The sequence below is a fragment of the Bubalus bubalis genome, chromosome 24 (assembly GCF_019923935.1).
Source record: "Bubalus bubalis isolate 160015118507 breed Murrah chromosome 24, NDDB_SH_1, whole genome shotgun sequence".
Lineage (NCBI taxonomy): Eukaryota > Metazoa > Chordata > Mammalia > Artiodactyla > Bovidae > Bubalus > Bubalus bubalis.
The window spans coordinates 20,986,111-21,003,282 of NC_059180.1; the positions used below are offsets into that span (position 1 = coordinate 20,986,111).

The 17,172-nt window shown below is 46.4% G+C and overlaps 1 protein-coding gene across 3 annotated transcripts; it reads left to right on the forward strand.

Moving 5' to 3' along the window:
• Nucleotides 1-236: 236 nt before the first annotated feature.
• On the forward strand, nucleotides 237-11,829 carry NDUFAB1 (NADH:ubiquinone oxidoreductase subunit AB1). 3 transcript variants are annotated; one of them, XM_006071171.4, is made up of 5 exons: nucleotides 448-665; nucleotides 8,947-9,069; nucleotides 9,794-9,881; nucleotides 10,804-10,903; nucleotides 11,667-11,829. In XM_006071171.4, exons 1-4 carry the CDS (start codon nucleotides 498-500, stop codon nucleotides 10,893-10,895), a joined length of 471 nt encoding a protein of 156 aa, XP_006071233.1. In that variant the 5' UTR covers nucleotides 448-497; the 3' UTR covers nucleotides 10,896-10,903; nucleotides 11,667-11,829. The 3 variants fall into 3 exon arrangements, with proteins under 3 accessions (XP_044791526.2, XP_044791525.1, XP_006071233.1); XM_044935590.2 differs by lacking the exon at nucleotides 11,667-11,829 and having other exon boundaries at nucleotides 445-665; nucleotides 10,804-10,908; XM_044935591.2 differs by lacking the exons at nucleotides 9,794-9,881; nucleotides 10,804-10,903; nucleotides 11,667-11,829 and having other exon boundaries at nucleotides 237-604; nucleotides 637-665; nucleotides 8,947-9,063.
• The last annotated feature ends 5,343 nt before the right edge of the window (nucleotides 11,830-17,172 follow it).

Consider the following 17,172-nt stretch of genomic DNA (forward strand, 5'->3'; position numbering starts at 1 on the left):
TATTGTTTGGGGGTATGTCTCCTGCTTCTTCTGCATGGTTTTATTACTAAGCAAGCCTGTTTGGTTTTGCGGTTAAGAAAGCCTGCTTTCTTGAGTGATCATTAACTTACAGGGATTTACCATATTTTTCTACTTAGAATCCTCTAGTGGGATTAACTATTTAATCACCTACTTTGTCCCTTTGCCCCTATCAGAATCACCGACATCAAAACTTTAACTTTCAGGGAATAAGTAAAAATAAGTTCCTTTCTAGTGTCAGTGATTAGTGTTTGGGGAAAGACAATATTTACACCATTTTATGTCTTGCTCGATCATCTATTCGCCTCGACCTGGACTGCAGGGCCTCCCGCCCCGATGGCGCAGTGCAGCCAGGAGCCGCCAGGGGCCGCCACTGCCAGCCGCTCCCGACAGCCGCCGCTCTGTGCGTCGCCTGTGCAGAGCGCAAGGGGATACTGAACCCGAAGGCGCGGCGCAGTGCATCCTGGGTCGGCGTAGCCATGGCGGCTCGTGTCCTTTGCGCCTGTGTTCGCCGACTTCCCACGGCCTTCGCGCCGCTGCCCAGGCTCCCCACGCTAGCCGCGGCCCGGCCGCTCAGCACTACCCTCTTCGCCGCGGAGCCCCGGACGAGGCCTGGGGCTCCGCTGCCGGCCTTGGTGCTCGCGCAGGTGACTGGCGGTGACTTTGTGGGGGGGCTTGGCTGGGGTCAGGCGTCGGGCCCACTCGGGGTGAGAGGGAGGGGCCAGGCAGCGGGGCCGCGGCTACTGTGGCTCCTGTTGGTGGGGATGACCAGGGGACACCTGCTCGCTCCCTCTCCCACTGCCTAACGGTGCTTGGTTGACCCCTGCCGGCACTCGGGTGACCTAGAGATTGTGAACAAGAGCACAGAGCTGGAGTCAGATACCCCTGGCTTTGAATGCAGGTTGCCTCTGACCAAAACTTGGGACAAACCAGGTACCGTCGCCCAGCCTCAGTCTGAATTGTAAAATTCTACCTTGTGGAGTTCCAACGAGGTTTAGAGGAGATCATACTGGTAGAATGCCGAGCGCGGTGCTTGGTAAGCTCTCAAAATACTGGTCGCCGTTAGTCGTAGTGATAATGATAAATACCGTGATAGCTTTCTAGGGAAAAACAAATGACTGGCTGCAAAGAGGAAGACACGCCGCCCTACAGCCTTCTCCACAGGAGTTCTCTCCCCAGGTTTCTCCCTGTGGCACCTTTTGCCTGTTTTGGGGTCTTCTGCAAATAAGGACAGGAAGCAAGTTTTTAAGTTTTTTTTTTTAATCTGATGAAACATTTTAGAGGCTGAATTTCTCCTTATGTTCATTAACATAAGATTCTCAACCTTAGTTGCACATTCAAATCACCTGGGTTACTTAAAAATAAGTATGTTCCTCGTGGGCCCCCCACCCATCTGATTTACCTCCTCTGTGATGAGGCACTAACGTGTGCTCTGTAAGTTCCCCAGGTGACTCTGAAGTGCATCAAGGTTAAAAACTATTGTCTTAAGGGTGGATAGATTCCCAAAGTAGAGAATGCCCTTTTCAAACTCTAGGACTTCATGTAATTGTGGTTTCAACCTCCACTAAGGTATAAGAATAAAACCTAAGAATGCCCAGGCCAAATCAATTAGAATCTCTAGCAGTCCAACGTGGCCATCTATTTTTAAAAGTTGTCAGTGATTCTTATGTGCAGCCAGTGTCAAGATTTACTGACAGTGTAGTAGATTCATCCAAGGGGCATTGTCCTGTCAGTGAATCAAAGTTAAAAGTGTCACCTTGAAGTTAAAAGAGCAGTGTATATAGTTACTATTTTGTTCCTGAGACCAACTTCAGTGTCAGGCTAAGAAGCAAAGTGATAATTGCTTATTCTTGGAGCATTGCTCTTCAAACTTGATTGTGCGTTCTGATCACTTGTGTTAAAATATAGATTCTGGAAAGGGGCCCGAGAGTCTTCATTTCCAGTGGCCTTCCAGAAGATCCTGATCCTTCTTGGACCATGCCTTGAATTGCAAGGTGCTCAGAGAGGTTCCCGGAGAAGGCAGTGGCACCCCACTCCAGTACTCTTGCCTGGAAAATCCATGGACGGAGGAGCCTGGTAGGCTGCAGTCCATGGGGTTGCGAAGAGTCGGACACGACTGAGTGACTTCACTTTCACTTTTCACTTTCATGCATTGGAGAAGGAAATGGCAACCCACTCCAGTGTTCTTGCTTGGAGAATCCCAGGGACGGGGGAGCCTGGTGGGCTGCCATCTATGGGGTCGCACAGAGTCGGACACGACTGAAGTGACTTAGCAGCAGCAGAGAGGTTCCACTGTCTCTGCTGGGTTTATATACACAGCAGAGCAGCCATTTTCTTTATGCTTACAGAGTGGTTTTGACTAAGTGCTCCCATTTAGCTACCTTATATCCTTTTTGGATTAAACTGGAGAGTAAATACTTGTTCCTTCAAAGATACTGAGGGACAGTGTGCCAGGCCTTATGCTAGCAGTTGAGAGATACAGCTGCTGCTGCTGCTGCTAAGTCGCTTCAGTCGTGTCTGACTCTGTGCGACCCCATAGACGGCAGCCCACCAGGCTCCCCCGTCCCTGGGATTCTCCAGGCAAGAACACTGGAGTGGGTTGCTGTTTCCTTCTCCAATGCATGACAGCGAAAAGTGAAAGGGAAGTCACTCAGTCTAGTCCGACTCTTCGCGACCCCATGGACTGCAGCCTACCAGGCTCCTCCGTCCATGGGATTTTCCAGGCAAGAGTACTGGAGTGGGGTGCCATTGCCTGAGAGATAGAGAGATGCATACAAAAGAAAGACATAATCCGTGTCTTCATTGGACACGTGGCAGCTGTGTTAACCTTGCCAGCTTAGTCCCTGTGGTGCTGTTTTCCCTAGATGGTTTCTGACATTATTTTCCCTTGGTTCATCTCTTGTTCCACCTTGTTGGGAACTTTCTCTACCAAATCATTAAATGTTGGTAAGGTCAAGAGATCACTTACCACACACTCTCCCTCGCCCATCTCTTCGCTCTCTTGGTTTCTGTTACGCTTGTATGCCAGTCACCCCAAGCATGCCCCTCCAGCCTTTGTTCATTTATCTGAACCTTTGCTCCTTCTGCCTATTCTGTTTTGTTGGGTTTTCCCTCCTCAAATCCATCCACTATGCAGACCCTGGAACAACTAGTTATTCATTTATATTCTATTTTTTTTCCCCTGAAGAAAGGAGCCAAAGCAGCTTTCCTGGGTATAAAAATACAACAATATAAAATAGAAGCTACCAAAAAAAAAAAAAAAAAAAAAGATGTAGTGGCCTAAAATGGGACCTTAAAGTCTTGTACTTGACCCAGAGCCCTGAATCTAGACAGGCAGCCAGAGTACAGAGAATTTCCAAAGAGTTCTTGTACAGGGAAAGCTCAGCTGTTCCTGGTACTGGAACCAGACTGACACGTGTTGTGGTGATGGACTTGGGGCTGCAATCTGACTACGTCATTCATTCCCAAGTCTCATATCTCTACCCTTATTGGCTCTCAAGGATTGAATGACAACTTCTGTTACTGAAGCAACCTACAAATACCTGTCATGGCCCTTGCCACATTTTTATTATAATTGAAATGATCTGTTTGGATTAGTCTTTTCCATCAGACCGTAGGCTTCTCCAAGGGTAGATGTCTTATTTATCTTTGTGGATCCAGCCTACTGCGCCGTGCTTAGCACATAAGGTAATGCTCAAAGGCTGCTGAGCCAGGCAGGTGGTAGGTAAAGGCAAGGCATTGCCATTTGAGGACAGGTGTGTGTACAGTGCAGATGAGTGGATTGATGGAAACCCCAGTGAGCATGGTCCTGACGGCAGCAGTTTCTCATGCAGTGGGGCACATGTAATGGCACATGCAGAGGCCGGGGTGAGCCCAGCACTTCCTTAGTGTTGACCTTCAAGTGCCTGTGAAAGGGAGAGACCTAAGTTGAGGTGGGAAGACAGGTATATTGAAGGGTGCTGTATGGGTGCTCATTCACCCACTGAGGAATGTGGATGTTCTCTGTCTGGGTCACAGGGAGTAAAGATTAATGCGATTTGTTGAAGGAACATTTGAGACCTTTCCTCCCACTTAGCTGGGTGACCCAGTAAACGTGATGGTGAGAGCATGGGAAGAGTGGAGGCTGGCTCTGAGGTTTCTGGCTAGAGCCCCAGGGGCGGAGAAGGAACAGAGGTCTGCAAGCAGGTGTTTTGGAGGCAGGTAAGGAATTTATAACCAAACTGAGGGTGGGATGTCTGCTACCTGGGTAGAGCCGTCCAGGGGGTAATTTGCAGAGATGGTCTTTAAAGCCACCTAGGTTCCTCTGAGTTCCCCTCAGAGATGGACCCAGTTCAGGGTGAGACGGATATTAATAGAAACTACTCAGGTTTATTCCTGCTGGTTCACAGGGTGGGGTCCTCATTCTTTTCCTGCAGACAGTGGCTTCTCTGATGTCTGAGGGAGGTGATTTTGCTGCATATAATTGTTAAGTGTAGACCTTGGGGAAGAGTAATTAACACCAGAAACAATGTTGGCCATTGGGGACACTTTTCAGAAGTGCTTGTCCACTCTGTTTTTAATGGCTGAGATCAGCAGAAAGGAGGCAGTAAGACCCTTCAGGAGGCCATTCTGGGAGACCTGGGACAAGATACCTAACCTTTTTGTCTCAATTTCCTCACCTGTAAAACAGGGTTATTATTAGCTCTAAAGGAGATGACATATGTAAAGTGCTATTGGCAGTACTGTAACCTGATAGGAAATCAGTCAAGAGACTGGAAAGCGGGGCAAGAAAGGGAAGGAGTCAGTCAAGTACTTTGGGCTGCACTATTGCCTCCCTCTCAAACTGGCAGGTCATGCCATCCTGAGCCTACTAGACAGCCCTAAATAACACTTACTCTGTATGTGCCAGGCAGTGTTCTAAGCCCTCTACGTTTCGTTATCTCCTTGATGCCTCAACAATCCTGTGAACTTGGGTACTATTGTTTCAGTTCAGTTCAGTTGCTCAGTTGTGTCAGACACTTTGCGACCCCATAAACCGCAACACGCCAGGCCTCCCTGTCCATCACCAACTCCTGGAGTCTACCCAAACTCATATCCATTGAGTCGGTGATGCCATCCAACCATCTCATCCTCTGTCGTCCCCTTCTCCTCCCGCCCTCAATCTTTCCCAGCATCAGGGTCTTTTCAAATGAGTCAGCTCTTCGCATCAGGTGGCCAAAGTATTGGAGTTTCAGCTTCAGCATCAGTCCTTCCAATGAACACCCAGGACTGATCTCCTTTAGGATTGACTGGTTGGATCTCCTTGCAGTCCAAAGGACTCAAGAGTCTTCTCCAACACCACAGTTCAAAAGCATCAATTCTTCGGCGCTCAGCTTTCTTTTTAGTCCAACTCTCACATCCATATGTGACTACTGGAAAAACCATAGCCTTGACAAGACAGACCTTTGTTGTTTATGGTCACTTAACAAATAAGGAAAACTAGGGCATCGCAAGATTAAATAACTTGCCCACGGCCAAACAGCTAGTAACAAAGAGCTAGTGCTAGGATACTTGCTCCTTCCAGAGCCTGAGTTCCCACGTGACACAGCTTCCTGTTTCCTGCACAGCCCACTGCAGCCACCTTTTGAGACTGGCCTGTGGTTTCCAGGTGGGGCCCTGTTTAATCTCATTTATGCAGGTCAGGAAGCAACAGTTAGAACTGGACATGGAACAGCAGACTGGTTCCAAATAGGAAAAGGAGTACGTCAAGGCTGTATATTGTCACCCTGCTTATTTAACTTATATGCAGAGTACATCATGAGAAACGCTGGGCTGGAAGAAGCACAAGCTGGAATCAAGATTGCCAGGAGAAATATCAATAACCTCAGATATGCAGATGACACCACCCTTATGGCAGAAGGTGAAGAGAAACTAAAAAGCCTCTTGATGAAAGTGAAAGAGGAGAGTGAAAAAGTTGGCTTAAAGCTCAACATCCAGAAAACGAAGATCATGGCATCTGGCCTATCACTTCATGGGAAGTAGGTGGGGAAACAGTGGAAGCAGTGTCAGACTTTATTTTTTGGGGCTCCAAAATCACTACAGATGGTGACTGCAGCCATGAAATTAAAAGATGCTTACTCCTCGGAAGGAAAGGTATGACCAACCTAGATAGCATATTGAAAAGCAGAGACATTACTTTGCCAACAAAGGTCCGTCTAGTCAAGGCTGTGGTTTTTCCAGTGGTCATGTATGGATGTGAGAGTTGGACTGTGCAGAAAGCTGAGCGCCGAAGAATTGATGCTTCTGAACTGTAGTGTTGGAGAAGACTCTTGAGAGTCCCTTGGACTGCAAGGAGATCCAACCAGTCCATCCTAAAGGAGATCAGCCCTGGGATTTCTTTGGAAGGATTGATGCTAAAGCTGAAACTCCAATACTTTGGCCACCTCATGCCAAGAGTTGACTTACTGGAAAAGACTGATGCCGGGAGGGATTGGGGGCAGGAGGAGAAGGGGATGACAGAGGATGAGATGGCTGGATGGCATCACCGACTTGATGGACATGAGTTTGAGTGAACTCCGGGAGTTGGTGATGGACAGGGAGGCCTGGCATGCTGAGATTCATGGGGTCGCAAAGAGTCAGACATGACTGAGCGACTGAAGTGAACTGAACTGAATCACGGGGAACCCACCTGGCCCCTGCAGGCAGTTGCCAGTGCTGCTGGGGTTGATGCTGACCCCTAGTGGACCACTTGGGTAGCTGCATGTGAACGTGCCCTCACCAGCCTCTTCCCTTGGGCGCCGTGCCTGTCAGCCTCCTGTCTCTCACCCTTTCCCAGCGGTAATTCCCCTCATACCACTTCTTGCTGTGCTGCACACAGACGAGGCCTCTGTTAGATCCTCCCACCTCAGATTTCTTTTCTGTCATTACCAGTATTAACTCATGTCTTCTCCCTCTTTCTCTTTAGTCCTTTTTGCTTCTTCCCTTTTGTTTGTGGTTTGGAAACCTTTTCTAGTCATTGTTGTTAAGTTGGCCTGTGGCATCCCCAGATCAGAGGTCTTGTTAATCTAACATGCTGTAATTGGAAAGGAAAAGGGACCATAAATGGAAACAAAAAGAACAAGTGCTCTGATCTCTTTAGCTTGCTGATTAAACCTGATTTCAATACTTGATTTTCCTTTTTTTGCAAGATAAATGTTTCTTAAACAGATGTGTACTGATTTGGTTAATTGGCAGTTTTTTCTTTGTTTTTTAATCATTTATTTTTATGGTTGTGCTGGGTCTTCGTTGCTGCGAGGGCTTTTCTTTAGATGCAAAGAGCAGGAACTGCTCTTTAGTTGCAGTGCGTGGGCTTGTCATTGCAGTGATTTCTCTTGCTGCTCTAGGACACTCGGGCGTCAGTAATTCTGGCACATGGGCTCAGTAAGTGTGGCTCCCCGGCTCTAGAGCATAGGCTCAATAGTTAAGGCACACAGGCTTAGTTGCTCGGCACATGTGGGATCCTCCCACATTATGAATCAAACTGATGTCTCCTGCATTGGCAGGCGGATTCTTTACCACTGAGCCACCAGGGAAGCTCCAGCAGTTTTTTAAAATACATGAATTTTATTTTGGTTGCACTGGGTCTTTACTGCTGTGCACAGGCTTCTAGTTGTGGCAGGCAGGGGCTATTCTCTAATTGAAATGCATTCTCACTGAGGTGGCTTCTTGTTGCAGAGCACAAGCTCTCGGGCAAGGGCTCAGTAATTGTGGCACACAGGCTTAGTTGCCCTCAGGCATGTGGGATCTTCCTGGACCAGGAATCGAATCTGTGTCCCCTGCACTGGCAGGTGGATTCTTAACCACTGGACCACCAGGGAAGTCCTGGCAGTGTTGTTTGGTTTTGGGTTTTTTTGTTTTTTTTTTTAACAATTTTTCATAGACCTTTGTGACTGGAGGATCTTAATCCCAAAAAGGAAACCCACTTCCCATGGGTTTCTATCCCCTAAGAACTCCAAACTGCAGACCTAAAATCAACTTCAGAAGGTGAACACACCAGTTGAGGTTAAAGACTTCTGTAGTACAAACTGCCAGACGGCTGTCTCCATTTCCCCTCTTGTGCCCCATGCCTTCCGTGGCCTTAAGTCTGCTGATCTGTGACTTGGACTCCCTTTGACATTCTGTGAAGGGATCCAGTCAAGACCCTCATACCTAGTTGAATTCCAAGTGGGCTAAGATCAGAAATTTGAGATATTACACAATGATGGCAAAGATCAGAATGTCTCATTATTTAGTGGGTGGCAACAAGGCAAGCCCACTTGGAAGGGAAACAGATTGGAAACTAATGCCTGTGAACTCATCCTCTTCTTTGGGTTCATAGCTGGCTTCATTTGTCTTGGCCAAAGTCTATAATTACAACACCAGGGCCAAATTAGACCCTTCTGGTGTGTGATTCTCAGTGTCAATTCACCCTGACAGCTCTTTGGAGGAGTTATTTTGCCTTGGGTATTAAAAGGGTAGTGGTCTGCTTGAGATGTGAGAAGCCTTAGGGTCCTCTGCAGACTCCAGATGATTTTAGTGGCAGTTTCGCTGAGTGGGACAAATGTCCCAAAGCCTGGAGGCCAACCAGAGGAGAGAAGAGTGCCTATCCTGACTCAGAGGAAAGGAGATCTTTTTTTCGGCCACACCGTGTGGCACGTGGTATCCTAGTTCCCTGACCCGGGATGGAACTCGAGCACCTTCAATTGGAAATGTGGAGTTCCAACCACTGAACTTCCAGGGAAGCCCCAAGAAATCCATTTTTATTCTGTTGAACTGCTATGGCTTCTGACTCTGCCCTGCATTAGGCCTCTGTGTGTCCCGGTGGCCACAGTGAGCCTCCCTGGAGGTGGATTTGCAGCCCTGTGAAAGCTCTGTGAAAGACATTTGTAGCCGGTGCCTTCTCTAGAGGCATTTTGGGCTCCACAGCAGCGCTTCCCTTATCCCTTGCTCTAGGTTCCAGGCAGAGTTACACAGCTGTGCCGCCAGTATAGCGACGCACCGCCTTTGACATTGGAGGGAATCAAGGACCGTGTTCTTTACGTCTTGAAACTCTATGACAAGATTGACCCAGAAAAGGTAATTGATGTGGTTTAAATGGTTTTTCTTTAAATGTGTATTTAATCACATGGTACAATATCCCAAGTGTTTAAAGCAAAAATCTCTCCCAGGAACCCTATTCTCCTTCTGGGAGGTGCCAGCTGACCTGGCTTCTTGAGTGTGTTTCTGGAGACTTCTCAGTGCACATGGAAGGGCATATATACACAAGTACCTGTATTTATATTACACGTACTATGTGATCTGTTACTGCCCACCGTCTAAAAAAACACAACTGATCATATACTGTGAAAACTGTCTGAAGGATTCTTCTAGTGGTAGTGAGGTCTGAATTAAAGACATGGTGATAACAGACACTGTGTGCCGTTCCTGAGGGAGCAGGACGTCACTTCTAAGGTGTGGTGTCTTGGCAGTGAGGCAGCGAGGAAAAACAGACTCTCAGATGTCATTCAGAAAAGTGATCAAAGATCATTGTAAAATGTACAAAGTCAGTTCATCATTAGCTTTATATATATTGCTATTTCAAAATTAAGGTTGAATAAGTTAACATATAAAGCACACCAAGTGTGTGTTGCCACCGGTTAAAAGTATAATATTATTGTTATGGCTCTTGATATTTAAAGTATGACCTCTTTATATTAAAAAAAAAACTTCTTTGTAATGATTGACATTTCACCATTCACTTAGTTTGAGAAGCAAGTGTTCTCACAGACTGAATTTTGCATTTGGTGTTCTTTTCTTGCAGCTTTCAGTAAATTCCCATTTTATGAAAGACCTGGGCTTAGACAGTTTGGACCAAGTGGAGATTATCATGGCCATGGAGGACGAATTTGGTAATGCACAGGCTGGGTCTTGGTTCTTGATTTAGGTGGATTAAATGCAGAGAAATGCTGGGAGTCTGATGGGGATTTGCAATTGTAGTGCGCTACCCCCCACCTCTACCTACTTACTATCGGATGAAGTAAACGTCAGGGACGGTGTACTTAATGATATTTGGGAAGCAGGTCCGCAGAGCGCCCAGTGCAGTACCAAGGGCTCAGTGACGAGAAGAGGCCTGGGGGAGCATGGCCCTGAGATTCTTGGAGTGGGGCTCCTAGATGAAGGGCATAGCCTTCACCTGATGGCTGATGACACCTTGGAGCACCCTCCCCACCAGTGAGCTAGACCTAAATGTCCATGTCTAGAAAAGTGCTAGGTGTGCCTAGGTTAGGATGTTTGCCTGTACACACACCCATACCACGTCTTGGTTTCCTGCAGCGCTTTCCATGCACATTCCCAAGTTATCCTTGTCTGGGATGGTTAGTTATACAAATGAGACTGTTCCACGGTTCCACGGCTTCATTTAGGGGGTGAACTGCCTGAATGGAAGCCAAGGGACTTGTATGCCATCCCACAGAGCAGAACTTAATTACAGTTCCTCAGAGATCATCCTAACTAGAAGGGTGGTACCGGGAAGGGCTGCGGGGTTTCTTTTTGGGGTAATGAAAATATTCTAGAATTAGACATTGGTGATGGTGCACAACCTTGTGACTATACTAAAAACCACTGAATGTTGCACTTGAAAATGGGAGAATTTTTCTAGTATGCTAATTATGTCTAAAAAATATATCATCTGGTACATAACAGGCTCACAAATGGGATTCAGGATTGCTGGAAATTTTTGATGTGCTTATGCATGTTGAAGGGTTAGATGCTTTCAGTTCTAAAGGATTTGCTTTTTCTACACTCATGCATTGTCGTAAATTTCACTTTCAGGGTTTGAAATTCCTGATATAGATGCGGAGAAGTTAATGTGCCCACAAGAAATTGTAGATTACATTGCGGATAAGAAGGATGTATATGAATAAAATATCAGGTAAATAATTTGGCTTATTGTTCTCCCATAGAATTAATCTCTCCATGGTTCTTCGATAAAAGCTTAGGAAGAAATGGAAAAATGGAAGTGCTTGACAAGATTTTCAGTAATTATAAAATGCAGGTACCTTCTGGTTATCTGCCACTCCAAGGAGGGACCAACCCTAGTGATCATCTTTCTCCTCCAGAGGGATTGACAGCAGTTCATTCCTAGACAGGACTCTGACTGTCAGCCCTCCTCATAAAAGCAGACTTGTATGAAAAAACTGAGCAAGGTCACCCCGAAGCGGAGACCTTGCCTCCCTCAGTTACCCTGCCCCCACCAAGGCCTGTCCAGCCTGCTGTCCAGGAAGCTGAGATGGCCTGGCTCCTCAGTAGGCAGGAGAGGCCTTCCGGGTAGGAGCGTGAACTCCGGCGACAGACGCCTGGGCTGACCCAGCACTGCCGTGCCCTGTGAGCCTGGGATCTTGGGCAGATTGTGTATGCTCCATAGCCTCAGTTTCCTCATATGTAAAATGGGGGTATGACCTGGGGCTTTCGTGAAGGTAAAACGGTGTAGTGTGTGTGAGTCATCTAATACAGTGCCGGAAGTAAAGAAGCCTCTTAATATTAGCTGCTGTTCTTTAGGCTGTAGGAGAAGTGATCAGACTTTAAAAATAAAACATTGTATTTGTGTCTAGAACTTTACCCTGGATTTAGCACCTCAGAGATTATCACTTAGTAACACCAGAGAGAAGCACTGAGTTTGCTTTGTCTTTTGCCAGACCCCTTTTCCTCACTGAGAGGCGGCTCAGAAGATGCTGGCGAGTGTCTGGTGGTGAGAACACATTTCTGCATCATTGCTGACTTTGAGAGTAATTCTGTTTAGACTTGTATTTAAATTGTCTTAAGTGTTTTTGCCCTTTGAAAATAAATCTGTAAAACCAAGATTTTTCTCAGTCTTCAGTTTTTTATGTCTAAAGTTTTTATGTCTAGAGTGCTTTTTTTTAATAGATTGACATTGCTTAGCATTTTTAAAGATTAGTCTGTCATTGGTATTCATGGATACCAGAAATATAACTTTTTCAGCAGAGTGCTTGAAATAAGTTTCTCTCTGACCACCTTCAGTATGAGGAATGAATTAGTGATAAAAGGATGTTTTGCCTCAAAATACTTTGTGCCCCCGTTAGTTTACTGATTATTCCTCGTATCAGCTGACACCAGTGTATGGGACTAATTTTTCATCCCTGTCCTAAGGATCCATTTCTGAATTAATGGCATTTATAAATTTTGGTAATTTAGGAATTTGGGGAAGATAAAAGGTTCTCTTTCCCCCTGGGTTACTTTGACTTTGTGGCTGGTTTTCATACATCAGTAACAACCCTGTTCCTTTTATTCCTAGCACTGTGTTAGGTCTTTGGAGTTGATGTAGGCAACTGCCCAGCTCTTGGAGATTTAACTTGAGAGACCTATCCTAAAATACTTGCTTTACTTTTAGCGGAACTTCTAGTGTGCAGGAGGAAGGGGATCAAAGTCTTGTAGGAAGTAGCATCATTGCAGAGGTGCAGAGACTGGCTGTGTGATCCTCAGCCGGCAGAGAATCTCGTGGCTGAGGGGTGAGATGACAGGACTCTGCAGTCTGGCGTGGGGTTTGGGCCACACACCTGCTTCTCCTGGAGGTACCCAGTGTTGCCCGTTACTTCTGTGTCACTTTAGAACTACTGTAGACAAGAACGCAGTCACATTCCCTCCTTTTTAAGTAAACAGGAAGCATTCATTGCTATGCTGCATTTTTTTTTTAACACTTAAGATATTCTTGGAAAACTGCAAAATTGGAACATAAGCGACTGCTTCATTCTTTTTCCCAACTGCATTTATTCAACAAATAGTTTGAGTGCTTATTAGGCACTAGAGATCCAACAGGCAAAAAAACAGGCTGCACAGGACTCCTGAGTGGAACGTACCTTAATATCTGGGGTAAATGTCTCGGCTGTTTTATCTCCCACAGCAGCTACACGTTTTGCCAAAAATTGCAAATGTGTTTGTTGCTGCCTAAAATCCTGAAGTCACCAGTACTGCCACGAAAGAGACAGCTAAAATCTTAACCACATACCTGCCGTGACATGGCCCACTCACAGCCATTCTGTGGTGGCTCTAAGTCTTAAAGGAGCCAGAATGGGGGGGAACAACCACACATTATTTGGTGATAGTGGTTTTTAGAATCTGGGTGCATGTTCAAACAGCAAAGTCCTTTCTGGTCTAAAAACTTGCTGTAAAGTTCTTTGAGAAGCCAGGGTGCCCCTATACATAGGCAGCAAACTGGCCAAATACAGCATTCCAAGGTGTGTCTGCTGCAGGCAGGTCCCTTTGGGAAAGGGTGGCTGGGAGGCCTGTCACGACCTGCGTCTGGGCCCAGTGCTGTTCTGTCTCCCCCAAACAGCCAGGGCACTCATGCACCTGACATAACTCCGGTGTGCCAGCCATTGCGGAGCACTCCTCCAGGCGGGGCCTTGGGTCACAAGTGTAAAGTCTGCTCGCTGGAAGCTCACCATCTGGTAGAGCAGACTGTGAAGATCCATGTGATGTTTCATATTCGGCATCACCAATGATACCAAGCATTGACTGAGCTGCTCCTGAAGTCATGAGAGGACACGTCACCTTTGTGGTATTCTTCATCGAACTGATCATGAAACAAATCCAGAAGGTGGGACTTTACAGGACATTTCGAGGACAACTGGACTCTACATAGGTGATAAAACAATGTTAAATTTCTTACATATAATCAGTATTGTGTAGTAAACTAACCTTATGCTCGGGAGAATTTAGAAGTGAAGCAGCAAGATGTCTGCAGGTGACTTTAGGCTGCTCCGGGTGTTAGTTGTGGCATGTGGGATGTAGTTCCCTGATCAGGTATTGAACCTGGGCCCCCGGCATTGGGAGCTTGAAGTCTTAGCCACTGGACCACCAGGTAAAAGTCCCTGCAGGTAGCTTTTGAATGGTTCAGGAAAAAGAAAAAAGAAACGGTAGCACAGTGTCAACAGATGGTGACTAGGTGACAGCCCATCAACTATCCTGTTTGAAATCTGTTAAGAAGACAACATGATAGGGTGTAACCAAGTATATGGACGGCATTCAGCTGGATGTCCCACAGTGGGATCGGTTCAATGGGAACAACTTTGTGAAAAATTGGTATTTTATTTTTCAGTGAAAGTGAGTCATAAAAAAAAAAAAAAAAGTCCTTCAGTCCTGTCCGACTCTGCAACCCCATGGACTATATAGTCCATGGAATTCTCCAGGTCAGAATACTGGAGTGGGTAGCCTTTCCCTTACTCCAGGGGATCTTCCCAACCCAGGGATCGAACCCAGGCCTCCCACATTGCTGGTGGATTCTTTCCACAGAACAGACTATAAACAGCGGGATTCTATTTCCATACGACACATACCAAAAGACTCGATTACCACCATGTGGTAGAAATACCTTGGCTTATTTTTGTTAGTATTTTCTAAATATAAACACATTTTGTGGAAAAAGTAAGACATCTGTGAAAACTGGGAGTAGTTCATTAGGAGCCGAGGCTTGGGAAAGGAATTCTCAAGCAGTGAAGCCTGGGCTGTATTCCTAAGGCTCCGCCGGTGTCAGCCCCATGGCATGGGCAGGAGCCACGGCAGCACCACGTGAGCACAGGAGGTGAAATGCCATTGGTTCAGGCAGGTGTTATGACTGGAGGGTGAAATCCTGGGTTGGCCTGTGGTTAAAGCTGTGGCTGGGATCAGGTCACGAAGCAGGGCCTCCCTTGTCTGGTAAGGAACTTGTAGGCAGTAGGCAGGATTTCCCAGAGCAGAAGCAGTCAGCCATACTTGAGCTCAGTGGTTGGCAGCTGGCTGTGCAGAGGGTAAACTGAAGGGGACGAAAGTGCTGGGTACCAGAAGAACCCGAGAGAGATGCAGATTTGCAGGTTGGGATAAAGAGAAGAGGGATTGCAAAAATACTCCGGGGATAAAAATAGCAGGTGGTCAGATGACAGAGGAAGTCAGAGTCTAGGCTATCTCTCAAGTTCATGGCTTGGGGTTACTGGTCCTGGGTGAACTGCTGTCTGTAAGAGGGAAGAGAGGAGGATCAGACTGAAGAGGGATACAGGGGCTTCCCTGGTGGCCCAGCCAGTTAAGACTCCATGTTTCCATTGCACCGGGAAGCGGTTCAGTCCCTGATCAGGGAACTAAGATCTGGCATGCCACGTGGAGTGGCCAAAAAGGAAAAGAAAGAGGGATATCGTTTCAGTTTGGGATGTTGGATTTGCTTGTGGGATACCCAAACAGATGACAGATAATGATCTAGAACTCTAGGCTGGTGCTTCCTCTGGACCCATTTCCTCCTGCTTTGAAGTTCCTCTGTGGATACCCCAACTCTGTTAAGGGATTTACATGGGAATGACCGACCCTCTGCTCATGAGATGGCCTCTTGGTGCTTAAGCCTAAAGTGAACTCTGCTTCCTTCAGGGATGGAACACAGCTGGGGTGGAGAGCTAGGAGAACTATGTGAGACTTCTCTACCATTTGAGATTTCTCTATCAAGCCCATGTACTATTTACTGTCTCGATTTTTTAAATGGTGGCCAAGCAATAAATATCAAAGTTCAAAGTTTAAAAAACAACTCACAAACATGTTAGTACCCTTAAGATTAAACTGGGGAGAAAAAAGAAAAAAAATATGAAAGCAAAACCAAGTAGCCAAGCTCTTTCCTAAGTTCTCAACAATAAGACCAGCATCTCTGAGCAGACTCTGGGGTCAGGCACATCTGGATTCTGAATCACAGCCTCGGTCTGTGACAAGCATGTGACCTTGGCTAGGTCTCTTCTCAAAGTTTCCTCCGATGGGTAAGGGGCTGACAAGAGGTGATGGAGTGATGACAATGGAATGCACATACTTTTATCTGTCCTGGTGCCTGGCAGTGGACAGACTCAATGCAAGAGCTGATGTTAAACAATGTGCCCCACTGGAGAGGGTTCAGGAGCACCCATTCTTTCTCAAGGCTGGAGCCCTGCAGAAGGTCCTTTCCCAGTAACTGGCCTGGCACAGAGCATGAGGTCCAAAGCCTGCCGGGTGGCTGCCAATGCTGCGGTCTTCTACAGTCTGGAGTGTTCATCTCAAAGCCCCAGACTCACAGCTGAAGTCACCGGGAACAACATGTCTCGGATGCTAAGGTTATTGTGTCTTGTGGAGGGCAGGGTAACACGCCAGTAAGAGCCCTGTCTGGTATTTCTACTCTGGAATTCCTGGGCAAGAAAACACTTCTCTTTCCCTCGGGGTTGCATCTGCTAGAAGCTGAGTCAACAGAGAACAAAGTAGAGCTGAGAGCTGGAGGGTCAGGCACCTGATGTGAATTGGGTGCCCACACAGGCCTAGGTCTGACACTGGACTTTCTGGTTACAATCCCCTTGCGTAATTCACATGAACTGGGTTTGTCACCAATAACTGAGTCCTCAGTCGTGGATCCCTGCAGTCAGCAAGTCTCACATGTGGGAGGGAAGGCACAGAACAAGGTGACTCTGCCAGGTGGGTGCCTGTCCCCCGACCACCTCCGGAACCACAGCTCCAGAAGCCTTGGTAACAGGGTTAACACTCAAGACAGGAAGAGAAGAGAGCAGGGAGTCAGGATACAAATGATGATTAGAGACACATGGAGGGGAGGTTTCTTTAAAGGGAGAGCAAGGCTAGCAATGACAAAGTTAAAAGGATATTTTTAAAAAAATACAGGACTCAGAAACATAAGAATTATTGATTGGGAAGAACCATTCTAGAAGATGTATTAACTAGTATTACTAATTTCACATCATCTATATATTAGGTGATATTACTGAATTGATATTCGTTTTCTTAGGTCAGGTACCCGTGTCGTGCTAAGGTGTAATAATGGCCTTACTCTTTGGAGATGCTGCTTACGTATCCACACGAAACATGTCATGGCATCTGTAAGGCAGTCAAGTGATTCAGCAAAATTAAGTATGCATGTGAAGAGAAGGCAAATGGAGTTAACGTTTTAACAACTGGTGAACCCAGGTAAAAGCACGATGTGGTCACTAGCATTTTTCAACTTTCTGTAGGTTTGAAAATGTACAAAAAAGGGAAGACATCAAGTGATTACAATGAGATAGAGAGGAAAGTGAAGAAATAGAAGAAACTTGAAAGTTAGGAGTTATAAAATGAGGTGAAGAGTAGGGAGGGGTCTATCAGTAGAATAAGACAGACTAATAAGGCTTCCGAACAAAAATAGCCTCAAGAGACTGGAAAAGG